Raw genomic sequence first — 27261 nt, forward strand, 5'->3', positions numbered from 1 at the left:
GTCGATGTTGTTGTGTTGATGGTGTTGTGATGTTCGTCGTGGGTATTGTGTTTCTCTTGGTTCGTTCTTGGTTTACTGTGGCTATGGCTTTCGATGTTTTGGCCAAGTTCTCGGGGGTTCTCTCCGTTGTATTTATAGGCCCCGATGGGGGTCTGTTTCTGACTGTTTTGGGGTCGATCCCGGATATTCCGGGGTCGTTCTCGGTGATCTCGGATGGTTCAGTCCGAGTAGTTCCGGTTTTGGTGTTGCACATCGTCGAAATACTCGGCCGACCAGTGACTTTCGATCCTCTGTAACCCTTGATCTTGACCGTTGGATTGGGTCAGATCCAACGGTCCAGGATCTGATGCGGCGCTGGACTTAACGTGGAAACCCTAATCTTTGGACTGTGTTCCTGGGCTGGGTCAGGCCCTACTGTTGGACCTGCACATTGGATTTTTGGACCCTGGATCCTGAACAACAAACAAAACATAAAAATAAGGAATAAAATAACATAAAATAATAATAATAATAATAATAAATAATAAAAATAAAAATAAAAATATTTTCAAAAACATATATAATATATATAAATTTCTTATATATTTTCAAAAACTATATAATATATATGTTTTCAAAAATGTTTTAAAAACTATATATTATATTTATTTTCAAAATGTTTTAAAAACTATATAATATATAAATGTTTTCAAACATGTTTTCAAAAATATTATATAAGTTTTCAGAAACGTTTTAAAAACTATATAATATATAAATGTTTTCAAAAATATTTTCAAAACTATAATATTTGTGCTTTCAAAAATGTTTTCAAAAATTATATATATATAAGTTTTCAAAATGATTTTAAAAATTATACATTATATATATATTTTAAAATGTTTTTTTTAAAAACTATACATTATATAGTTTTAAAAACTATATATTATATACGTAGTTTTAAAATATGTATATATATATATATAAATATGTATGTACATATAAAGGAAAAATATGTCGACGAAAATTAGTGTCTACACAGCTCGAACCGTCCGATGCATTTGAGTCTCGTCGATATTTCCATTCAGATTTGGATCCATTATGCCTTTCACATCTCCACTCTCTATTATTGGCTTTGCCTCCAGTTTTTCAAGTACTTGATAAATTATATGTGATCATTGATGCAGATGTGAAAGGATTACTTCATTTTAGAGAAGACTCTTACCCACATGACCAAGCTTTGCCAACCTTTCAGATTCTCAAAGCTTAAAGGTCTTTTTCCCGATAGCAATTCGAGTATAAAAACGCCGAAAGCATAGACGTCGATCTTGTCACTAAGTTTACCGTACATAAAATATTCAGGAGCTAAATACCCGAATGTTCCAACAACATCTGCTTGAAGTAGGAATGATGAATCAGTTGGTCCCCATATTGCTAACCCGAAGTCAGATAACTGTCGCACCCGGAAAAAAAAAACGATGACCATGTGATCGACTTGCGACGTATTTCATTTTAGAATAACGTATCATTTAAATTACCTTTGGTTCGAACCCATCTGAAAGAAGAATATTTGAAGACTTGACATCTCTATGAATAACAGGTCGAGAGAGCTCATTATGTATGTAGTTTGGGCCTTCGGCAATCCCAACAGCAACGTTATATCTTTGTTCCCATGACAGGGCATGTTTTCCATTGTTGTTCCCTACAATATATGTTAGATTGGATCAGTGGTTACAACAACATTTATCAAGCAAAGGAAAAAACACAGATATAGTTGAAGCCGTAGTGTTGTACCGTGCAGAATTTCTTCTAAGCTCCTTGTCGTAACCGGTTTTCGTCCGGGCACGAAATATTTACTTGACGGGAAAAGTGATGTGAATAAATGGTTTTGAAAATAATTTGAGAGTCGCCATCGGCCTTTTGGGTCAGGTAGGTCGAATACCTAAAAATTATTTTTTAAAAGAGTTTTAAGAAAACATCAATTAAAAAATGATCTGATCTGCGTTTATAACCAAAAATTCGTTCCTTTTAATAATAAAAAGGGATTCGTGGTCGGTTACGTTTAGGGAAGGATTAGCACCCCTACAACGCCCAAAATTGGTACTTTTTTAATTATAAATTGTCTCTATCATTAAAAATTTAAAAATTCAAAATATATTTAATTTATAATCTTATTATTTCAAAATTATATAAAAAATATTTATTTATTTAAAAATATCAGAAAAGGACTTCTAGGTGCCTTAAGACAGTTCTTTTCTTTGATATTAATAAATATTAATTTAGATAAAATAAAATAATAATTTTTTATAGCATTTATTTTTAAAATACCAGAATAGGACATCCAGTTGTATTAAGACTGCCCTTTTCTTTGATATTGAAAAATAAATATTAAAATTATTTTATTGAAAAAATAAATTATTATTTATTATATATATATTTATGACTACATAATAATAATAAAAATATTTAAATATAAACAAGTAAAATTAAAACAATAAAAATACAATTAGAACTATATATTTAAAAGCAGTAAAATAAATGAAAATATTTAAAATTAGTGATTAAATTATAGTAAAATTAAAATTAAATACCTAATTCATAATTAATCAAAATTATAGGGATTAAACATGCTATTTCCTTATTTATTAATTTAGTGACTAAAATAAAATTATATAAAATTCAAATATCAGATTAAAATAAATTAAAACATACTATTCAGATTAAAATATTAATTATTAAAATTAAAGGACTAAATATGACATTTATCCTAAATATATTATTAATACGGTTAATGGCTAAAATATAATAAAATAAAATTTAAACACTAAATTAAAATGATTAAAAGTCAATTTCAGTGACTAAATTGCAAAGTTACAGACCTATAAGGGTTGCAGAAAGGGTTTACCCTTTCTTAAATTACACAGATACCCTCCCCAAAATGACGTCGTTTGGGGAGGGTTTTAAATACCCTAAACGCCTGGCCCGAAGGGCCAAGCTTCCTCATTTGCCTCTTTCCTTTCTCTCTCAAAATGAGATAACCAGAGTTCTCTCTGGTTTCTCTCTAGTTTCCCTCGCCGGAGGGAAACCGGCAGCCATAGGCCACCGTACTCCGCCGCCGGCCACCGCCGCCGATCACCGTGAACGGTGGCCGGAATTTACAAAATACCCCCAAAGCGTAGATCTAAACGTCCTAATGCCCGATCTAAGGTTATTTTAACCTAAAATCCCATAATATATCGTAAATCTACGATTTTCACCTTCGGTGTTTCGGTTCTCCGATGACTCGTGGAGGCTCTCACGGCAGCGATTTCCTCGGTAAGTCTCTTTTTTTCTTCTTTCGGTTTGTATTTTCTGGGATCGTTGGTGTAGCTCTTTCTCTGTATCTCTTTTTTTTCTGTTTGTTGTTGTCCGTTTGTTGTCGTCGGGTTTTTTTTTTCTTTCGCAGATTTGGTGAGGCTTTATAGCCACCACCGGTGTCCTCTTCGACCCGAGTAAAGAGAAGAGGTTCGGTGAGTCACCATAACTATGGTGGTGACTCACCATAGAGCTCAACATGTGGAGGGCTTCGTGGCATTCTGGAGACTTCGGCGAGGCTGGTGTCGTGGCAACAACAGTGTCGACGTGGGGCGGCTGGAAGCTGAAGCAGCGCCGTGTGGTCTTCTGGAAGCTTGGAGAGGCGTGGCAGCTGGAATGGCTTCAGAGGCGGCTGGAAAACCCTTGAGGCGGCTGCGCACGGGGCTAGGGTTAGAAAACCCTAGCTGAATGTTACAAACCCTAAAGGGTTTGAGTTCTATTGGGCCGATTGTAATTGTAATTGGGCCCCAATTTTGGGCCTTGTAATAATATATTTAATAATAATATAATAATAATATTTATAATAATAATAATAATAATTTTAATAATAATAATTTAAGTAAAATGAAAAATTAGTGTTTACAGCTGCCCCTCTTTGCTCATTCTTGTGTTAACACGAATAAAGCAAAGACAAAAACAACAATAATTTTTCATTTGACTTTTTTTGAGTAAGACTAAAATGTTGAAAGCATCATTCCAGAGGTCTTAAAAACATCATGTATTGAAAGGTTTTGAAAACATCAAAAAGCTCCCGAAGGCTTTTTTGGATACATCATGCACTGCAGGACTTACAGATGACCCGAAGACTTGAAAAATCAAAAAGCTCCAGAAGGCTTTTTTTGGAAACATCATGCACTGCAGGACTTACAGATGACCCTAAGGCTTTAAAACATCAAAAAGCTCCCGAAGGCTTTTTGGAAACATCATGCACTGAAGGGCTTACAGATGACCCGAAGGCTTTGAAAACATCAAAAAGCTCCCGAAGGCTTTTTGGAAACATCATGCACTGAAGGACTTACAGATGACCCTAAGGCTTTAAAACATAAAAAAGATCCCGAAGGCTTTTTGGAAACATCATGCACTGAAGGGCTTACAGATGACCCGAAGGCTTTGAAACATCAAAAAGATCCCGAAGGCTTTTTGGAAACATCATGCACTGAAGGGCTTACAGATTACCCGAAGGCTTTGAAAACATCAAAAAGCTCCCGAAGGCTTTTTGGAAACATCATGCACTGAAGGACTTACAGATGACCCTAAGGCTTTAAAACATCAAAAAGATCCCGAAGGCTTTTTGGAAACATCATGCACTGAAGGGCTTACAGATGACCCGAAGGCTTTGAAAACATCAAAAAGCTCCCGAAGGCTTTTTGGAAACATCATGCACTGAAGGACTTACAGATGACCCTAAGGTTTTGAAAACATCAAAAAACTCCCGAAGGCTTTTTGGAAACATCATGCACTGCAGGACTTACAGATGTGGGAAATAGTTTACTAAGTAAAAAAAAACTAAGGAAATCGCTTTCTTACTTTTCAACAATTTCATTTTTTAGAAAAGATTGAATGAGAAACTATGGAAATCATTTTCTCATTATTTTTCAAAATAACATGTTGATTGGGTAACATGCCCCAATCTCACAATAATGCTCATTTTTGTGGATTGCATCCATCTCTTCTTCAGATGTTTGCATGATTCCTGTATTTGTGGTTTTGAATACCTTCTTCGTGTAAGGTATTTTTTACCCTGAATCTTCTTGTTCTTCCGAAGATCTGTAAAACTTCATGTTTGAATGCACTCAGATGTATCAATGTAATGCATTGTCTATTGTGTAAATGATATTTTTATGAATGTATGAATGTTGATGCAATCTTCATTTGACTTCAAAGTGGTGAACTTGGTCTTCCTTCATTTCATCATTTATTGCCAGGGTTACCTCTGGGTATCAGTGTAGAAACTTATGTTATCCAGCTTGCATTTTTGTAGAATCATCTGATCAACTTGTACCTTGGTGTCTTCTTTGTTTCATGAAAGTCTCAGAAGAAATGTTTCATTTGTGAAACTCTTGCCGTAGTCAGAGCTATGACCCTGATGTCCCATTTTATCTTGGATAAAACCAACTTTATTTGTTTGGACTTGTGTATAAATCCCATAAATATTTCATCTTTGAAAAGAGAATCTATCATCTTTAAAAAGAGAATCTTTTATCTTTGAAAAGAGAATTTATCATCTTTGAAGAATGTAGATGTAGATATGCCTGACTCAGCAGGGATTAATTAGGGGAGTAGAGTCTGTTCTGATTTGACTCTTGAAACACATTATAAGGAGAATTTATCTCAATTCCTTTCATATCCCCATATTTAAATTAAATCTCGAATAAGGCAACTTGGACCATATCATGTCGAGATGTTTAACAACAACCTATCGTTTAACCTTAGTTCGTGCCATTAGTTTCTTGTTGTTTAAAATTTCAGCTCTCCTTTTATGGAAAGAAATCTTCATCATATCTCAACTTATAATCTCGAAGTTAAAGAAGACAAACTTCATCTTGGATAAAAAATGAAAACCATATGATCACAACATTGGTTCAACATCATAATAACTGGTTCGTAAAACATTTGACAACACATTCATCCTTTTTCTGTGGCTTATGCCAAGATTTCTCAATCATTGAATCTCTTTGCATGGTGTTCAAAGTTTTTGTATGATGTCACAAGACCATTTGAGAACAAAACTCAATGGGGATTCAAGTGTGATGTTGGTATGACCAAAAAGTTGATCAAATTCTCAAGATATGCTAGTGATGAATTGAATAAGAGATACCAATTGATCTTGATATTATCTCAGGCAAGGGTAAGTGTGATATTGATCACGTTTTCTTCTGTAATGAGCGTTGTAGGAATTAAAAACACACCCAATATAAGAACCATGTATGGAAAAATATCCGTAGAATTCTTGATGATGGGGATGAAACGCACATGATAAACCAAATAGATGAAAACTCGGTTCAGTTTAGCTGGTAATGAAAACCCCAGTAACATCGGGAAAGAGCAATATACATGAGCTTCTCTCTTCAATGTCATCAAGTAAACAAAACTGATGTGAAAAATAGCTTCATAATCCCAATAGTATGGTTGAAACTAACTGCCAGGAATCTCAAAGAAATATTTTCAATTGTCACCGACGCACAGAATATAAAATTCAAAGCTGAGATCAGGAGAAATTGAACCCTGGATCGAGTAGTCTACTTGGGGACCATCTTTATTCATGCAACCGTGATGTAGCTTAATAAAGAACATGATGTCAAATGAAACACGGTTAAGAAGATTGGGTATTTGAAAACCATATTTGCTGAGTAGATATTTGTTCAACAACAAGATTCTAATGCAACTGCTTGATGAACAAAGCAATTATGTATAGTCAACTTCACTGTCATTGTTTCACCATTTCATTCTTCATACATTTCTGTCTCATTGGAAATATTTGTTCAAGTCAATGATCTTGACACATGATGATGTGGGCCTTCAGCATGCCCTAACAATTGCTGATACGAACGTTCAAAATACATCAACATTCTTCATTCTGATTGAAAGGGGCTTTCAGTATGCCCTAGCATTTTGTTGATATAAACATTCAGGATACATCAACATTCCTGATTCTGAATGACAAGGGTTTTCAGCATGCCCCAACATTTGTTTCTTGTTAATCTGAGCCTTCAAAATGCCCCACATGGATCTGTCTGACTTGGACTTTCAAAATGCCACCAACATTTTAATTCTGGTTTATTTTCAATGTCTGTTTGACTTGAATCTCATGATCCCTATGAGGTTCAATTTTGATAATGCATTGTGTGGATTTATTCGTGCCCCAAATCTGTTTATCTTGAATGCTCTCATTATGGTGTCACTAAACAGCACTGTTGTCAAGTAACTGGAGGAATTCTCTTCACGTTGTCACAAACTTAAGAAGTACTCAATCATTCTGACAAAAACGTCTGAGATATGTGTCTTTTGAATGAGGTGACCATTTTCTATATCTGGAGGGGTCTAGTCAGACAGAGCAGTAAAAATAGCTTGGTAATCCGTTCCAGGCTGACACAGTGGCTTATCATCTTTCAGTGAAAGCCATTTCTGAAATATACTTTTCTGTTGGAGAGAAACCAATTTATGCAAACAGTAATCTGATGCAATAGCAAGACTACATATACAGTGGTACAGGCTTATCAAAAATCCACACCCATGTAATATGTTGATTATGATAACAACTCATCTGATTATGAAGTGATCTTTCAAGCTGATTTCACAGATATTGATAATTCTTTTGATACCGAGGAAATCCTGAATTCTGATTCTGATGAGGAGAATAAACTGTTATACTTGAAAAAAACATGATATTCAGAGGTTAAGGCTTCAATAGCCATGGAGACATGTGGTCCGGATTTATCAATTGCAGAATTGACAGATTTTATATGTGCTGATCAAATGGCTAAGGTTACTGATGCACTTCTTATGGTAGAAGATAGGAAGCCATTATGCAATGATCCCAATTACAAGCAAAGGCGAAACTTGGGCTATGATTTGTGGAAAAGGAAGAAGCAGAGGAAGCTTGAAAAGAAGCTTCTTAATGAAGATGATCATGCAGTTCATCTTTCAATTCCAATGATCGGTTCTGGGGTTCCTACCGAATCAGATCAGATAACTCAAAGAACACTTCCAGAAGATGCTATTGGGTCTCCTTATTTCTACTATGATCACATTCATCTTTCAAATCCAATGATTGGTTTTTGGGGTTTATACCAAACCAGATCAGATAACTCAAAGAACACTTCCAGAAGATGTTATGAGCACATGGCACTTGTTCCACTTGAATATGATGAGGTGGAAATGCTTCTAGGTTTCCCTAAAAACCATACACAAGGATCTGTATAGAGACATGTTCCATGGTGGTATCAATGTCCTGTCTCTTTTTTCTGGGATCAATGATGCAAAAGTTGCCTTTTACTGTCTTGGCATACTTTTGAAAACAGATGTGCAAGAACTGAATGATAATCGGTTGGAGCAATTGATGAGTAGTTTTAACGGACTCGACCTTGTTGTCGGTGGCATCCAGCGTAGCAACCTTACTGGAAGAAATAAACATCATTGTAATGGGCTTGAAGATTTTTGTTGGTGCATTTTCTTGTAATGACTGCTATGACAGCTGTCTCTTCTGTTGTTCCAATATATCCCACTCTTTTTGAATCATGGAACGATTTAGTTAACTGTAAAACTGGTCATCTTCAACTTTTGGAATCCTGTAACCAATGTTACCTTATATAAAAGGCCTATAAGGGTAGATTCTGTTCCAATGTCTTATTCTGTGCCATAAGTCCTCAAATTCAAATTCAACAATCTTCTGAAGGACATAATAAATATCATCTTGACAAAGAAAATGATCGGCATAGAAGAAGTAGCAATAATGTATCAAGACTTGAGCCAACATCACGGTATAACCAGAGTGCAGGTAGTGACTTGTTTATGGCTTTATAATGTAATCTTCTAGAGAACATGAATTGATGGTTGGGGAAAATAATCTGTCTGGTGATGCTTATCACCCTTAGCATGAGATAAACGATAATCTTTCTTGATGAACTACTAATAATGTCATAGAAGAATGTCACAAGTTCAATTATCCATACTTTCTGGCTTCTTGGACCACTTGCCTTCAAAAATGTGAAGTGTTTCATCATTCTGGCCTCGTTTATTCTTTTTCTACAACAGAGGTAGAATAAGCAACAATTGCTTCAAGGACCTTCCTCATTTGAGACTGTCCTGTTTGAAAATGTTTTTCCTCCTTTCTTTATTGAAGAATGAAAGAATTTTGTAAAGTATTATCCCTTTCAGGTTCACAATATAATCGAATCATAAACCTTGATTTTAATGAATATCAAATAAATCAACTACACTTTTAAATCATTCAAAAATCATAGTCCTATGGCAAGTGTCAAAATTATTGACTGATTTGAGGTGTAGGTTAGTTATGGTAAAGTAGGTTTTTTCAAGTTGGTTCAGTATGTCTCTTCGGGCTTCTACTAACTTGAAGAAATGGTTATTATGCTCATCTTGTAGAGATACTTCTTGATTCTATGCTCATATGGTAGAGATACTCCTTGTATCTGACTCTCAAGAACATCTTTGGGATGTGTGGTACTTCATTAAGAGGTTAAGATCATCTCTTATGTCGTTGTTGCACCATTCAATATTCGAGCCGCCTTTTCAGGTTTTCAACTCGAATCCTCCTTTGGTTTCAAAGATGTTATTTAAAAATTTATATCTTGAACCCTCCTTTTATCATTTTTCATATCATGCATTAAAGATTTTAAAAACTAATTTTTGCAAATAAAAATCAATCTTGAGAGGCGGAATGAATTCTGAAGATATTCTCTTTTACCTAGAAATCCATGTACGATTAAAATGGACTTTTCAGGTACGTAACGTAGGCCATGGCTTATGGTTATGAAAAAAATGGATAAAAAGGCCCAAATAAGTGTTTAAGGGTCATCAAACTAAGGATCAATTTATTCTGTTGCCATCAATCTTGTTTTGTTTGACTTGGATCTGCCTTGCTGGGGAATTTTCCATCATCTGGATCCCTCTAGACTGCCAAATTTTGGATTCATTTCCATTTTCTCATATCTCCAGCATTTCTTGCTCTTCTTGTTTGTACTTGATCAACCTTGTAACTTGAGGCTCAATAAGTCACCCATCTTGATTCAATTTTCCTTTTTCTTTTTTTTTTTTCTTTTTTTTCTTCTTTCTTTGCTGGATGAGTATAATACTTCAATTGCTTTGAGCACCTCCTTTTCCTTTTGCATTTTGGAGGTTTTTCATTATTCTTGATTGGATTGATCTTCAAGCACTCTGTATTTGACATACTTTGTAGTTCAAAACTTTCATGACTTCATGGAAACTTGTCTTCGTAATAAAACTGTATTAATAATCTTTATTCTTGTGAGCCAATATCCTTTACCTTGCCCCCCAATGTAGAAGGTGATCCTTGGTTAGGGTTGAATTAGAAGAAAAATTATTCAGGCTCAAATGGGGACAACAAAGGATATATATATATATATATATATATATATATATATATATATATATATATATATTAAAAGATAAATGAAACAATGTCGTTCATCATCTCATACACAGAAACCTTTGTAAAAAGAGGTATCTCCAGGGGGATGAATATTCAAGATTAATTTTACTTACATGAAAAATGTAATTAATGCATGATATATTTATTTCAATCAATCACTTTCCCCTTCTTCTTGAGTATGCCCTAATCACCCAAAATCATCTTCAATGAGTTGGTCCATGATACCTAATCTCGTCTCTTCTTGCAGTAAGATTCACGGATAATTGAAAGTTTGGTTCTTTTGAGGTCTTTTGGTTTATGATGGTTTTGGAAGGACAAATGTGTGACTTTTGAAGTCGTATATATGGTGGAATGTAGTATCATCAATCAACTCTACCCGAAAAGGTAAACATCTGGAGTAGGTGTCTTAAAAACAGGTGGAGACATTTCTTCGGAATCTTTGTAGTGTCAAGATTTAGTTTGAGTAATTGGAATTGGATGGGATATTGAAGATATAATTTTACCACTTTCCAATAGATCTATAACTCTTGAAAAATTAAAAGAATATTTAATCTACTTGATACTCAATAATTTCAAGATTAAAATTTGATTCCTTGCTCATAACCATAAAAGCAATACATATTTATTTATTGCACAAAAGGTGGAGGAAGGAAAAAACAAGTTCAAACAGGATGCTGAAAGTAGAAAAGTACTACAGTGGTAGATAACACTTCCACTTATTTATTTTATTATGCCTCATTACTCCTATAATGGTATGTAATAGGATCAGGGTTCTTTTCTTCATTTGCCCCCCATTTCTTGATCATTTCTTGTGTCAAAACCCCTTTGTCAACAAGCATCTCAATTTCTTTTAACAGTGGCCTACAATTGCCTATAGAATGCCCCTTTACCCCCAAGTGGAAATTACAAACACTATCTTGATCATAGCTATGAGCAGAAGGGTTTGATGTCACTTTAGTTGGTCTTGGTGTGATGTATTGACCTTTAACCAAATGAGGATACAAGTCTGAAATGGAAGTTTGGAATACTTCCAAAGTTTTTCTTGATCGCATGACTTTCTTTGGTCGATCCGAATAGTTACTTGCTCTTTTACTTTTGTAATTACTAGGACTCTGGATGCAACATTCATTCACATGATCAGCTTTTGCTTTTTGATCCATCAGGCTCTCGGATGTGACTTTTGAGTTTTCTTCACTGAATACATTCTCAATTAAATCTCCACTTGTCACAAGATTCTCAAATTCGTTTGTCGGATTTGCCTGCATTAACTCGAAGAAAGGCGCTGGAAGAGAATCACGAAACATACGTGATATTTCTTCTTCTAACATGGGAGGTTGAACTTGTACTACCACTCCTCTCCATCTTAGGGCATATTCTTGAAATCTTTCATTGGTTTTCTTCTTTACCCTTCGAAGATCCATACGTGTTGGAACTAAGCCTTTAACATACCGATATTGTCCCAAAAATGCATCAGCTAGATCTACCCATCTCTTGATCTGTTCTTGGGTCAACTGATTGTACCAGACTACTGTTGGGCCAACAAGACTATCATGGAAAAAGTGAATTAATAGATCATCAGAACTAAAATATCCTTCCATTTTTCTGCAAAACATTCTCAAATGGATTAAGGGACAACTGGTGCCATCATATTTCTCAAAATCAGGCATTTTGAATTCATGGGGAATAATCAAATCTGGAACCAAGCTGAGCTTTATTACTTCTAATTCTTTGTGGTGGGCACTAACATCTTTCATGTTTCTGATTGCTTTCTCTGTCCTCTTGACTCTCTCCTCATATTGTGAATAATTAATGAGGCTATTCTTTGGGTTTGAGTGGGATGCTCCAGGGTATGTTATCTTTCTCGATTCTTCAATCTGATAGCACGATTTCTTTTTAGCAGTTATCTTTTCTTTATCAGATTCCATTCCATGAATAATTTGATCTGATTCATCTGGTACTGAATCTGACGCTTCTTTCCTTATATCCGGAGGTAACCCTGTCAATTGTTCTGGCCACTGGTCTTGTAGTCCCTTATAAGATTGCTCCATTGTTTTCATGATGATAGTAAATTAATATGAATGAATGGTCTTGGTTTTTACTGTTACAGAACCTTTCAAGAATTATTTACATGTTTTTATAATTAAAGTACATAACAGTACTTAAATAAAAATGTGAAAAATGCATAAATGGAAAAATAAGAATGCAAAATGTGCAATTCAAAGGCAGACATAAAAGTATGAATGCAAAATGAAAAATGCAAAGATGCAAAATTGAAAATGCATATATGAAAAGGTGTTACTTAAGAGTGATCATCTTAGAACATATTTCATTGAACACAAAAGTTTCGGTACATCAAAAAAAACTTTTACATGTAGGGGACAACTTTCAGTCCTAACTTCAACAAAACTTTACATATAGGGAATAACTTTCCCATTTTCTTCTCTAAAACCAAGTTAGTTTATCAGCTTATGAGCCATATTGCTTGTCTGGACTGCAGCTTCTTCCATGACATTCTGGTGTTCTTTCATCTCCTATGTCAATTCTCGGAGTTGCTCATTTTCCCTTGTGAGAGGAAATTTGTGTTCAAAAAGTTTTTGGACAAGATCTTCATGTATGTTGCAACTCTTTTTCAGTTTGGTGACCCCTGCTATCCACTCTTCTGGGGTGTTTCCTATACCAGCATTTTGAAAGGCTTGACTGACCTTCTGGAAATCTTCATGTATGGTTTCCATTTTGGTGCTCAATTTATCATTTTCAATCTTCAAATGACGTATTTGAGCTTCAAACCTCAGCAAATCTTTTTCTCTCTGGGCGCCCCTACTGATATTCTTACCTTTGAAGACTTTTGGTATTAAACTAGCAGGACCCTCGGTTACTAAACTAGGTCGATCATTTACCATAAATTGCAAGGTTCCATGATCCAAAAGACTTTGGACTCGACGTTTGAAGGCAAGACAATTCTCGATGGTATGTCCTTGAGCTCTGGCATGATATTCACAATGAACGTTGATGTCATACCAATTTGGATACGGAGGTTGGAATGGTTTTATGTAATATGGAGCCACTTCTCGTGCTTCAAGTAACTTTTCATACAACTCTTTATATGATATAGGTATAGCATCAACATGAGAACCGCCTTTTGTCTTGGATTGAACCTGAGTTTTAGATATCGGGAGCCTACTAAACTTCGATGATTTCAGGTTACATGATTTCTTCTCTTCTCTGAGAGCTTTTACAATTGTCATCATTTCTTTGGTATCTCCAGATGACTTGTGAATACGGATGATGATTGTCTGTAACTTCTCTAATTGATTGGGATCAGAAGTCCCTTGCATATTTGAGATTGCAGGATTATGTTCATTAAGCTTTCTCTCTTTCTGTGCAGGAATCTCTTCTCTTTTGGCCAAAACAGATATTCTATCCATCATCTTGGACATCTGCTCTCTTATTTCTCGTATCTCTTCTTGCTCCTTAATGGACACATGATCTCTAGGTGCGTAGCTTTCTTTTATCCTCGGAGTTCTCTCAGGATGCCATTTCGCGGTTGCGTCATATTTTGTTCGATCATAAAACTTTTTGTTCATTTACGATTTCTTTCCAATATGATGAACAATCTTTCAAGTCAACACTTTTTGATTATGCCATGATCATGCAATGCAAACAAAAGAAATCAATATGAACAGATTAGAACAATGTAACATGCATGAAAAAATAAAAAAAATAGAATAGTTAGTACCAACTAATGGAAAAAAATCTATTTATCAAGGTATAAATCTTAACCTCATGCTTTCTAGTTCCATGCTTTGTTTGGAAAATTTAACCTAACCGCATGATTTCTAGTTCGCATGCATTTATTCCGGAAAAAGAAAAGGAAATAAAATAAATTAAAAGCTAGAGCTTATTTCTCCTTTGTGTATACCTACTGACAAAATTTCGGCATGGTCTCAGATTGGGAGAGTTTCTAGGGTTTATTATATGCAGGTTTTCAGTTCTAGGAGTAAAAGTACTCGAACTGTCTTTGTTGATGCCCCTTGGGCTGTCAATCCTCAATCCTAGTCCATTACAGACTTAAACGGATCGAGTTCAATTCGAGGGGACACATTTCTCTATACCTGACACGGAGAATAAATTCTCACGAAGACATAGAGCATATGAACCCCGAAAGTTACTTGCTAGGTCTGACACAGAGAATAAATTCTCACGAAGACGTCGCTTTCACTCCCACTTAAAAGGGACAAACTCAATTATAGAGCTTTATGTTATGCAATGCAAGTGTTGTGTGTGAGGAGAAATGTTCAAACCTCTAACAGATAAATAAAATAATTAATACCTGAATAAAAAAACAATATTAATATAAAAATAATAAATAATAAAAATTTGAAAGAAAAGAATTAAAAATTAAATAAATGAATTATTAATTTCTAATTAATAGAGACAATTTATAATTGATTTTAAAGTTTGACAATTCCCCAGCAAAGTCGCCAAGCTGTCCTAACCGGTTTTCGTCCGGGCACGAAATATTTACTTGACGGGAAAAGTGATGTGAATAAATGGTTTTGAAAATAATTTGAGAGTCGCCATCGGCCTTTTGGGTCAGGTAGGTCGAATACCTAAAAATTATTTTTTAAAAGAGTTTTAAGAAAACATCAATTAAAAAATGATCTGATCTGTGTTTATAACCAAAAATTCGTTCTTTTTAATAATAAAAAGGGATTCGTGGTCGGTTACGTTTAGGGAAGGATTAGCACCCCTACAACGCCCAAAATTGGTACTTTTTTAATTATAAATTGTCTCTATCATTAAAAATTTAAAAATTCAAAATATATTTAATTTATAATCTTATTATTTCAAAATTATATAAAAAATATTTATTTATTTAAAAATATCAGAAAAGGACTTCTAGGTGCCTTAAGACAGTTCTTTTCTTTGATATTAATAAATATTAATTTAAATAAAATAAAATAATAATTTTTTATAGCATTTATTTTTAAAATACCAGAATAGGACATCCAGTTGTATTAAGACTGCCCTTTTCTTTGATATTGAAAAATAAATATTAAAATTATTTTATTGAAAAAATAAATTATTATTTATTATATATATATATTTATGACTACATAATAATAATAATAAAAATATTTAAATATATAAACAAGTAAAATTAAAACAATAAAAATACAATTAGAACTATATATTTAAAAGCAGTAAAATAAATGAAAATATTTAAAATTAGTGATTAAATTATAGTAAAATTAAAATTAAATACCTAATTCATAATTAATCAAAATTATAGGGATTAAACATGCTATTTCCTTATTTATTAATTTAGTGACTAAAATAAAATTATATAAAATTCGAATATCATATTAAAATAAATTAAAACATACTATTCAGATTAAAATATTAATTATTAAAATTAAAGGACTAAATATGACATTTATCCTAAATATATTATTAATACGGTTAATGGCTAAAATATAATAAAATAAAATTTAAACACTAAATTAAAATGATTAAAAGTTAATTTCAGTGACTAAATTGCAAAGTTACAGACCTATAAGGGTTGCAGAAAGGGTTTACCCTTTCTTAAATTACACAGATACCCTCCCCAAAACGACGTCGTTTGGGGAGGGTTTTAAATACCCTAAACGCCTGGCCCAAAGGACCAAGCTTCCTCATTTGCCTCTTTCCTTTCTCTCTCAAAATGAGAGAACCAGAGTTCTCTCTGGTTTCTCTCTAGTTTCCCTCGCCGGAGGGAAACCGGCAGCCATAGGCCACCGTACTCCGCCGCCGGCCACCGTGAACGGTGGTCGGAATTTACAAAATACCCCCCAAAGCGTAGATCTAAACGTCCTAATGCCCGATCTAAGGTTATTTTAACCTAAAATCCCATAATATATCGTAAATCTACGATTTTCACCTTCGGTGTTTCGGTTCTCCGATGACTCGTGGAGGCTCTCACGGCGGCGATTTCCTCGGTAAGTCTCTTTTTTTTCTTCTTTCGGTTTGTTTTTTCTGGGATCGTTGGTGTAGCTCTTTCTCTGTATCTCTTTTTTTTTCTGTTTGTTGTTGTCCGTTTGTTGTCGTCGGGTTTTTTTTTCTTTTGCAGATTTGGTGAGGCTTTATAGCCACCACCGGTGTCCTCTTCGACCCGAGTAAAGAGAAAAGGTTCGGTGAGTCACCATAACTATGGTGGTGACTCACCATAGAGCTCGACATGTGGAGGGCTTCGTGGCGTTCTGGAGACTTCGGCGAGGCTGGTGTCATGGCAACAGCAGTGTCGACGTGGGGCGGCTGGAAGCTGAAGCAGCGCCGCGTGGTCTTCTGGAAGCTTGGAGAGGCGTGGCAGCTGGAATGGCTTCAGAGGCGGCTGGAAAACCCTTGAGGCGGCTGCGCACGGGGCTAGGGTTAGAAAACCCTAGCTGAATGTTACAAACCCTAAAGGGTTTGAGTTCTATTGGGCCGATTGTAATTGTAATTGGGCCCCAATTTTGGGCCTTGTAATAATATATTTAATAATAATATAATAATAATATAATAATAATATTTATAATAATAATAATAATAATTTTAATAATAATAATTTAAGTAAAATGAAAAATTAGTGTTTACAGCTCCCCTTAGACGAGAAATCGTAGACAGATATTAGATCATGGTCTTTAACGCAGACACCGATTAGAGGCATGATGTGTCTATGCTTAAGTGAGGAGATTATGTCGATTTCGTTCGCAAAATCCTTGCATGCCTCTTTCGATGATTTCAGAATCTTGACAGCCACTGCTTTGCCATCAGGAAGGATCCCTTTAAAAACACGGTTGCTCCCTCCTTTTCCAAGTTCTCTTGCTATGAAACAGAATCTTAAAAAACTAAGATAAAAAACACATAAAAAGTAATAAAGAACACATCCATGGTTGCAAGGCAAGTTGGAGATAAAAACCTGTGGAGAATTGATCGGTTGCGTCTTTTAGAATTCCATAACAGTACCATCGGCAAACAGATGAATTCGTTTTCAGGTGTATATCAAAGCAATTTTGCAACTCATATTGCATGGATGAATTGGTCCCAGTCCCATCATTGCCATCTTCAATTTCACTCTGCTCTATTTCCTTGATCGTTGAACATCGAGGAGTATGATCGTGCGGGGAACGACTTGGTAAGTTCATCACCCATTTGACAACCGACAAACTCCTGGCGTGCTTTGCTTGCGGTGTTGCTGAACTAGCCCTCAGGAGGAGGGGTCAACCAGGCTTATAGTCTAAATTATCTTCCGCAAAAAGAGGAATCGAGTCTCTCACCTTGATGAACAGCATTCAATGTCTCAATCTTTGAATCATCACTACTGGCTCTTGATCCATCTTTGGAGCTTCGAATCCGTTCGGAACTGGATATCTCAGACCCTACTTCAGAGTCACCATATTCCGATTGACATTCTCTAACACCAAGGTTGTCGGACAAGCAAAGACTTGGTCTTGGATCACCTTTAAGACCTGACATAATTGAAAGCACATCATCTAATTACTTTGGAAGACCACAGTAGAAACAAGTTCATTCTTATTTCTAGGACAGGTTAAAAACCAGACCTGGTAATTCACTATTGTTGGATCTTTCGAAAACAAGTCTTCCATTGTTGATGGCCAGAACATCGGTTGTCGTGGGCAACCGCTTCGCGCAATATCTAGCCGTGGAAGTCCAACCCCTGAAAACAATATCTGTTCTTTTTGAGTAATGAGACTAAGAACGGCACCAATTTAAACAACATAAAAGTTTGAGTTTTTAACAGCCAACTTACCCAAAAGCACCAAGCTTGTCTATACCCACAACTAAAGCAACAGCAGCATAGTTCACTGCTTCTCGAATCAAAACTTTTCGTATCGAATTTCCTTTACAAATCTCACCTTTAAGACCAACCTGAAAGCCAAGTATGAAAATTCCGGTAAAGATCAATTCAAAGCGAAATTCATCGGAATCCCGAGTTCTCGGTAATGAAAGCAGCCTTCTTTATAGAACACAGGCCTTCATAAACTTCTAGATAACGCTCTAACAACAACTTCTGCTAGGGATGGTAAACGAATACAATTTTGTGGATTTCCAACCGCACCTGTTCTAATTGGGGCGGGGATATGTATAATTTTAGCGGGTAGTGGGCGGGTGTGGATGTGATACCCCCACCCGGCGTCCACCCGTCCAGCTAAATATCTGCCCGACCACCCACTTTCTATTATATATGTAGGTAGTAGTGAATTTAAATTGGAGCGCTATCAATTGGAGGAAATAGAGATTGATGATTGTAATACTGGAGTATCAAATGACACAAGTATTGCCTGAAATTTTAGAATGTTGTGCCAAAGAAAAAAAACATTATGTGTTTGTCATTTATGTTTCTAAACTTTAATTATGTCTTTTATTATGGTGTTTTATATAATTTAAGATCTATATTAACACTTAATTTAGATAATCTTTAGATTATTTTATTATGTTTCTTAGTGGACATGTTTTTTTATGTTTGTTGCTTATATATAACTTAAGTTTGCTTTCAGGCGGATCTAAACGGGTACGTCACTAATAGGTAGTGGGTGTGGGGATGGATTTGAGAATGTACCCATGTGGCCGGGTGTGGATTTGAAAATTTGTACTCATCTTAGGTGGTGGGCGGATGGCGGATTGAAAAATATTAGGTGGATATGAGGATGGGGAAGGGGTATCCGCACCCGACCCGCCCGTTTGCCATCCCTAACTTCTGCCCCAAAGCATGATCTACATTGAAACTTCAAATTAGAACGCAAATTGTACAAAATTAACTGAAAAAAGCAATGAAAAATGGCTTACTGGAACTCCGGAAAACATGAACTGCAACAACAAATCACCAGGCTCGGCAACTTTTACAATAGCCCAGTTAAGCAAATCCCTGCCTTGATTATCAAATCAAATCCCGACCACCACATATTTCTTTTGATCGAAAGGCATATTTTCTTCTCTTATTTGCTTAGTTACTACCACAAATTCTTCGAAATATTCAAATCAATCTCCCCATACAACAAATCACCATCACCATGTTCATTCAAAGTTTAAAAAAATCTCAAAATACCCCAACACTAGGCACTTAACAAGTTAACCTTTTGAGATTATAAACGATACGCCATTATCATATTTGCATTTGAAAACCCAGACTCACCCATAAAAAGAAAAGAAAAAGGAAACCCAGATCGAAGTGATGGAGGATAGCCATAAGCTAAGATGTTAAACAATCTACCGAAATCTTTGACATAAATAATACAGATAAACAGAACAAGACAACTGAATTCAGTGCCAATACTTATTATTTTTGGGTTAACTGCACTGTTGATCAACTTAGATTTGTATTTTGTTCCTTAGTTACTGATTTAAAAAAATATAAGATGTGATCATTTTTGTTTTTATTTAATTAAAATATAGTCACTTTTCGTTTTTATTTAATTAAAGTGTAATCATCTCGAGTTAATAATCATTAACAACAATTAAATAATTTTGATTTAATCACACATTTTTAAACTATTATTATATATTCTCTCAATTTAGTCATACTTTTAATAAATTAAAATAAATTTAATTATTCAATCAAACGATGTCACATGTCATGCCAGTAAGGTTGTTTAAAAATACCAGACCCGATTGAGCTGACCCAGTTAAAAAATATTGGGTATTTATAATAAAAATACTCGATTTTTCGGGTCGGGTACCCTATTGGGTTTCTATGTCGAGCATGGGTCACAAACTGTTGGTTAATCAAGTACCCACCGACCCAGTACCCGATTTATTGTATTTTTTATTTTTATTTTATATTAATTTTTATTCATAATCCTCAAATTATTTCACTCTAATATTCTAAAATCCTAATTTCTTAAATTTTGACATCATAACATTTTAAATTCTTAATTACTTAAATTATTTCACATTAACGTTCTAAATTAATTTTTTTAAATATTTATTTTAACTTTAAAACATTTGAAATTTAATTATATTTCTTTATTTTGAATTTTAATAAATTTTTTATCGGTATATTTAAAGATAGTAATTTAATTTGAATTGGACTAAATTTAACTTGATCTGATTTTATAAATAATTTTCTGAATTATTATTTAATTATATATATATATATATATATATATATTAGAATTTGTTTAAAAATCCCAGAAAGATAGTAATAAGATTGTATATAATTATTTTAATCTCATTTGTCGATTTTTTTCACTAATTATATAGAAGGATCATTTACATTAGAGTTAGGTGAGTTTTACATACCTTGATAATTTATTTATTGAAGACTTTCCTTAAATTTTTATAGGATACTTGATCTGATTTTATAAATAATTTTTTGAATCTTTATTTAATTATATATATATATATATATATATATATATATATATTAGAATTTGTTTAAGAACCCTAAAAAAATATTATCTTCATCCCACTAAAAATGTTTCTTATTGATTTTTAAAAGTAAAATTTTTTAAACTTTGACTATGATTATTTTAAATATTTAAAAAAAATAAATTTTATTAAATATATATTTCAAAATTATTTGATTAAAAGTTTTTAAAATATATTTTTATCAATAACAAATTTTAAAATAATAATTAGTTAAAATTAATAAAAAAAACCGAAAAAGTCAATAAAATGACAATTTAAGTGGTACAAAAGAAGTAATAAGGATATGTATAATTATTTTAATTTCATTCGTGGGGTTTTTCCCCCACTAATCATACAGGAGAAGTACCATTTAAATTAATTGAGTTAGGTGAGTTTTATATAGCTTGATAATTTTTTTATTATTAATATTTCCAACAATTCAATCATTAAATTTAATATCTTGTTTTTTACTATTCAAAAAATATTTTCTTTTACGTAGATCATGCATGTCAAAATTGAAATAAACTAAAAATATCTAACTATTTATTTTATGTAAATTTATAATTGTTAATATGTATTAATAAATGTATTACTTTAGATTAATATGATAAAAACATTGAACTGATTCAAAAATTTACATGCACAATAAAATAATAAATTTAATGATTGAATTGTTAAGATATAAAACTTATAATTGTACATGAAATCCAGTTACATTTACATTAATATAAATGAATTTCTCCCTTAATCATATGCTTTAAAATATTAATATTTATGACAAAATCTTAGTGATTTATTTGAGCCAGGTGAATGATTGGATATGGCAGTGGGTTCAACAGCCTGGCAACAGGAGTTTCCTGCAGCGACAGTGCACCACTTGGTTTCGACAGTTTCTGATCACTGCCCCCTCCTTGTGGATACGCTGGGGGTTACAATGTCGGACACCTCCTTTTTTCCGTTTTGATGCAAATAACGCGAGGGAGCCGGAGTTTGTGCAAGTTGATCAGTCTATTTGGTCTTCTTGTTCCATATCTTTGCCCGATCGGCTTGGTCAGTTGGAAACCTCCCCTGGCCAGTGGAGTCGCCAGCGGAATTATGAGCAAGCTCAGAGAAAGAAGTTTTTGACAAACAGGCTTGCCATGCTTCAAACACTTCCCATCTCGGATATGGTTTTGGCCGATATTCACAATTGTCAATCGGAACTCAACAATTTATGGGAGAAGGAAGAGGTGTACTGGTGTCATCGTGGCCGTGTTAATTGGTTGAGGTTAGGTGACAGGAATACGGCCTATTTTCATGCACCGGCCTCGATTCGGCGTCGATGTAATATGATCTCCAGTATAACCGATTCGGGGGGCCAACGTGTGGTTGATCAAGCGGCATTACTCCAGTGCTTTCATGATTCTTTGCTGAGCTGTTTGGAGGAGTTGTTTTTAGCAGATTGTCAACCTGTTTTAGATGGAATTTCTCGGTGGATTACAGTGGCTCAAAATGTTGCGCTTTTATTGCCATTCACAGCTGCTGATGTGAAGACGGCAGTGTTTCAAATCCCGCTCCTCAAGGCCCAGGACCAGGACCAGATGGTTTTTATGCTTCATTTTATCATACGTTTTGGCAGGACGTGGGTGGCGATGTAACTACTTTCTGTCTTCAAATTTTGAATGAGCGTGCAGATTTGACCCCTATCAATGAGTCGACAATTGTACTGATCCCAAAGAAGGCGGATGCGAGATTGGTACAAGATTATCGGCCGATCAGCTTGTGTAATGTACTTTATAAGATCATTTCTCGGATGATTGTCAACCGATTTAAACATGCTCTTGGCGATTGCATTGATCCTAGTCAGAGCGCATTCATACCGGGCAGATTGATTACGGATAATGCCCTTCTTGCTGCTGAAACTCTCCACACTTATCGATGTCATCGGTCCGATCGCCAAGGACAATTTGCGCTTAAACATAACATGAGCCAGGCTTATGTTATAGTTCAAGAGAATTAGAAAAGAGTTTGAGAATGAGGAAATAGAGAAGAAAGGATTTTAGGAAATGAGAAAACGATTCATTCATAATCTGAGGAATCAATCCTTACAGCCAGTCTTATTTTGTTACAAGGCTAGAAATGTAAATAGCAAATAATGCCAGTTGGCGCTACAATTATAACAAACTGATTCTATCTTCCTCTATCAGGTTACTGGGCCACCAGTCTTGGGCTGCTTCAACTCTGCTTGGGTCTGGAACTCCACTAAATCCAATGCCTCCTGAACCGGTTCAGCTACACGCATCATTTGAAAGGGTAAATGCATTCTTTCCTCTTCTTCAATTGCAATCCCTAATTCCCCTCTTCCCATTCTTTCTCTCGCTTCGATTCCCAATTCCCAATTCACCATCCTCAATCCCTAACCCTAGGCCTCCTCTTTCCCCAATTCCTTCGTTCGCTTCGCCCTCCTCGATCTCTTCCCTCTCATCTCCACCAACTGTAACAACACCCGCCGCTGGAATTGATCCTTGTACCTAAGGATCAAACTCTGGAAACTGTCTTCGAAGAACAGTATAGTCCTCCCACGAATCATTAGTTTCATCAAGGTTTCTCCATCGCACCAGTAACTGAGATACATGTTTGTTATGTCTATTTATTATTCTTCTGCCCATAACCTTATATGGCTCAACGCGAATCTGACCATCATCATCCATTGCAGGAGGTTCCGTAGAAGAAATGACCGAGTCACCCACATGTTTCTTGAGGAGACTGACATGAAAAACTGGATGCAGTCTAGAAGAATCGGGTAAGTCCAGTTTATATGCAACTTCACCAACTTTCTCAATAATTTTATAAGGACCATAATACTTTGCTGCCAATTTTAATTTTTTTCTCAGGGCCAGTGAAGTTTGGCGATAGGGTTGCAACTTCAGGTAAACACTATCCTCTATTGCAAATATCCTCTCTGTCCTCTTTTTATCTGATTGTTGTTTCATTCTGCTGCTGGCCTGTTCTAACTGCCACTTTACCAACTGTCTAATACTCTCTCTGCTAGTCATTAAATCATTAACAGACTGTATTGTAGTTTCTGTCTGCCAAACCATAGTAGGAGGTTTATAACCATATAAAGCTTGAAATGATGTCATCTTTAGGGCAGAGTGATAGGTAGTGTTATACCACCATTCTGCATGTGGCAACCATTTAGCCCACTGCTTTGGTTGAAAAAAACATAGACCCCTCAAATATTGTTCTAAACACTGATTCACCCTTTCTGTTTGACCATCAGTCTCTGGATGGTAAGCAGTCCTAAACAATATCTTAGTCCCTAACTGCTTCATCAGTTCTCTCCAGAAGAGACTAGTGAATGTTTTGTCCCTGTCAGAAATGGCCATTTTAGGTTGGCCATGAAGTTTATAAACAGTATCCAAAAATAATTTGGCTACATCAGTAGCAGAATAGGGATGTGACAATGCTAGAAAATGATTGTATTTTGTAAATTTGTCAACAACCACCAAAATGCAATTTTTCCTCAAAGATGTAGGTAATCCCTCAATAAAATCCATAGTAATGACCTCCCAAGCTTGGTGAGGAATAGGAATTGGTTGTAAAAGTCCTAGTTTAGCAATATGCTCCACCCTTAATATAAGCTGTGACCATAGCTTTCAATCTAGGCCAGTAAAAATAAGCCTTAATTCTCTGATAAGTGGCCTGTATACCAGAATGACCCCCATGGGGTGAATCATGTAAGATTTGAATAATCTGCAACCTTAGAGTTCCATTAGCCCTAATATAAACTCTATTTTGAAATCCAAGGATGCCTTTAGAATATTTCCACCTAGTATAAACATTAGGAGTAACTGTTAAAATAGATATCCATTCAGCAGCCATTTTATCCTTTTTATAAGTCTCTTCCACCTCTTGCACCCAACTAGGAATGATCAAAGTAGTACTCAAAGATAAGCATTGACCTTGATCTTCCCATTGTCTAGAAAGGGCATCAGCAACTACATTTGAATTTACCTTCCTGTACTGAATAGTGTAATCCAATCCCAGCAGTTTAGTCAAGCCCTTCTTTTGAATAGCAGTAGTTAATTTCTGCTCCAATAAATACTTAAGAGGTTCATGGTCTGTTTTAATAACTAAAGGACTGCCTTCTAAATAATGTCTCCATTTAGAAGCGACCATTAAAATAGCAAGGTACTCCCTTTCATATATAGAAAGAGCAGCATGTCTAGGACTAAGTGCCTTGCTAAGGTAAGCAATAGGCCTTCCCTCCTGAGATAATACAGCCCCTATTCCCCCTGAACTTGCATATGTCTCCAAATAAAAACATTTACCAAAGTCTGGTAATGCTAAAATAGGGGCCTTATACATAGCAGACTTTAATTTCTCAAAAGCCAATAAAGCCACCTCAGTCCACTTAAAATTGTCCTTCTTGAGCAGTTGTGTCAAGGGTTTAATGATTGTACCATAACCCTTTATAAATAGTCTGTAATAGCCTGTTAATCCCAAAAATCCACGCAAAGATTTTAGAGATTTTGGCACAGGCCAATCCTTCATAGCTGTAACTTTAAAAGGGTCAGTAGATACTCCAGAAGCTGATATAATATGGCCCAAGTATTCCACTTGAGTCTGCCCAAAGAAGCATTTGGACCTCTTGGCAAATAATTAATTAGTTTTCAAAATTTCCAAAACTAATTGAAGATGAACAACATGATCTGCCATAGAGGCACTGTAAACTAGGATATCATAAAAAAAACCAAGACAAATTTTCTAAGAAATGAACTAAATAATTCATTCATTAGAGCTTGGAATGTAGCAGGGGCATTAGTAAGCCCAAAGGGCATTACCTTAAATTCATAGTGGCCTTGATGAGTTCTGAATGCTGTCTTGTAGATATCCTCAGGTTTAATTCTGATTTGTCAATAACCAGACCTCAAATCAATTTTGGAAAAATATACTGCTCCATGTAACTCATCCAATAGATCCTCCACCACAGGAATTGTGAATTTATCTTTCACTGTCATGCTGTTTAACTTCCTGTAGTCTACACAAAACCTCCAAGTACCATCCTTCTTTTTTTTATTAAAAGATATGGAGAAGCAAATGGACTTTTGCTTGGCTGAATAATAGAGGATGATAGCATATTAGCAATCTGCTTTTACACTTCAACTTTCTGATTATGTGGAAATCTATAAGGTCTTAAATTGATAGGAGCAGCTTCAGGCTTAAGGGTAATAGCATGATCATGATTCCTTGTAGGTGGCAGACATGTAGGCTCAGTAAAAACACAATGATATTGGTCTAAGAGAGATTGAATAGCTGTAGGAACAGACTTGGATCCTTCAAACATAGTAAATAGGACTACATGTCCCAAAATAGATGAGTCAGAAGCTGTCATCTTCAATAGAGTAGCTCCTGAAATCTGCTGCAAAGAATTAGATTGTTGCTGACCTTGTATAATAATCTGCTCCCCTTTATGCACAAAACTCAATGTCATATTATTGAAGTCCATCAAAATTGGACTGAACAATTTCATCCAATCCACACCTAATACCATATCACTGCCCCCTAACTGAAGTAGTCTAAAGTCATGTATAAAAGAGTGCCCTTGCATCTTCCATTCCACCTTATTACACCTTGTTGAACTATAGAGTTGCTGTCCATTAGCTACTGTAATAGTTAAAGGATATGGAGTATTAACCTGTTTACCAGCATTAGCCCATTGAGGTGTTAAAAAACTGTGGGTGCTACCACTGTCAATCAATATACTCAGTGGTCTCCCTTGGATTGTTCCTTGTATCCTCAATGTATTATGTCCAATACATCCATTAATAGCATTCATTGATATTTCTAAGCTCTATTCTTCTTGCATACTTGTTTGCTCAGAATCTGCTGGTGAATTTTCTGAAGGTAAAACAATGTCATCCTCCATCATCATGTTTAACTGCTTCACTTTACATTGATGACCAGGAAAGAATTTTTCTCCACATTTAAAACAGAGGTTATTCTGCCTTCTATGCTCAATAAGATTCTGCTTAGAGTTTTGCACTGCTGTAGGTCTTGTATTTACTGGCGATGAAACTGATTTAGAAACAATAATGGGGTTTGGGTAAGGTAGGGATTTAAAAGAAGGCCTCAACCTTCTGTTCTCAAACTCCACAGACAATTCATAGAGCTTAGCTTGCTTAGATGCTTCAAACAAATTCTTAGGATCCAAGGCTTTGACCCTATGCTTAATATCATCCCCGAGTCCACTAATAAAGAGTGACACAAAAAACTCCTCAGTTAAAGTAGGATTATGCAGCAACATATGGGGTTGTAACTCCTCAAATTTCTCTTGATATTCCTCCACAGACCCTTTCTGAGTCAGTTTAGTGAATTTCTCAACAATATCAGAAAAATTTCTGTCACTGAATCTGTGACAGAGATCAGCCTCA

The 27261-nt window shown here is 35.0% G+C and overlaps 1 protein-coding gene and 1 long non-coding RNA gene across 2 annotated transcripts; both read right to left on the minus strand.

The window, feature by feature from the left end:
* Positions 1-322: 322 nt before the first annotated feature.
* LOC120202231 (pto-interacting protein 1-like) lies at positions 323-17622 on the minus strand. Its single transcript, XM_039202681.1, has 7 exons — positions 17397-17622; positions 17077-17302; positions 1771-1793; positions 1515-1678; positions 1202-1429; positions 1015-1115; positions 323-452 (listed from the first exon to the last, which is right to left on the minus strand). Exons 1-7 carry the CDS (start codon positions 17620-17622, stop codon positions 323-325), a joined length of 1098 nt encoding a protein of 365 aa, XP_039058612.1.
* A 140-nt stretch (positions 17623-17762) lies between these two features.
* Positions 17763-18384, minus strand: LOC120202262. Its single transcript, XR_005523721.1, has 3 exons — positions 18249-18384; positions 18040-18168; positions 17763-17946 (listed from the first exon to the last, which is right to left on the minus strand). It is a non-coding gene; the product is annotated as an uncharacterized LOC120202262 (long non-coding RNA).
* Between the last annotated feature and the right edge of the window lie 8877 nt (positions 18385-27261).

This window comes from Hibiscus syriacus, unplaced genomic scaffold, assembly GCF_006381635.1.
Source record: "Hibiscus syriacus cultivar Baekdansim isolate YM2019G1 unplaced genomic scaffold, ASM638163v2 tig00008386_pilon, whole genome shotgun sequence".
NCBI classification, from domain to species: Eukaryota; Viridiplantae; Streptophyta; class Magnoliopsida; order Malvales; family Malvaceae; genus Hibiscus; species Hibiscus syriacus.

What these genes read in the sequence shown, in the direction of transcription:
- LOC120202231 (XM_039202681.1), bottom strand. Translation starts at nt 17,622, where the DNA reads ATGAACTTACCAAGTCGTTCCCCGCACGATCATACTCCTCGATGTTCA. An exon ending in CAGATGGGTTCGAACCAAAG is followed by an intron (nt 1,430 to 1,514) that starts GTAATTTAAATG and finishes CGGGTGCGACAG; the next exon opens with TTATCTGACTTCGGGTTAGC. An exon ending in GGCAAAGCTTGGTCATGTGG is followed by an intron (nt 1,116 to 1,201) that starts GTAAGAGTCTTC and finishes GAAAAACTGGAG; the next exon opens with GCAAAGCCAATAATAGAGAG.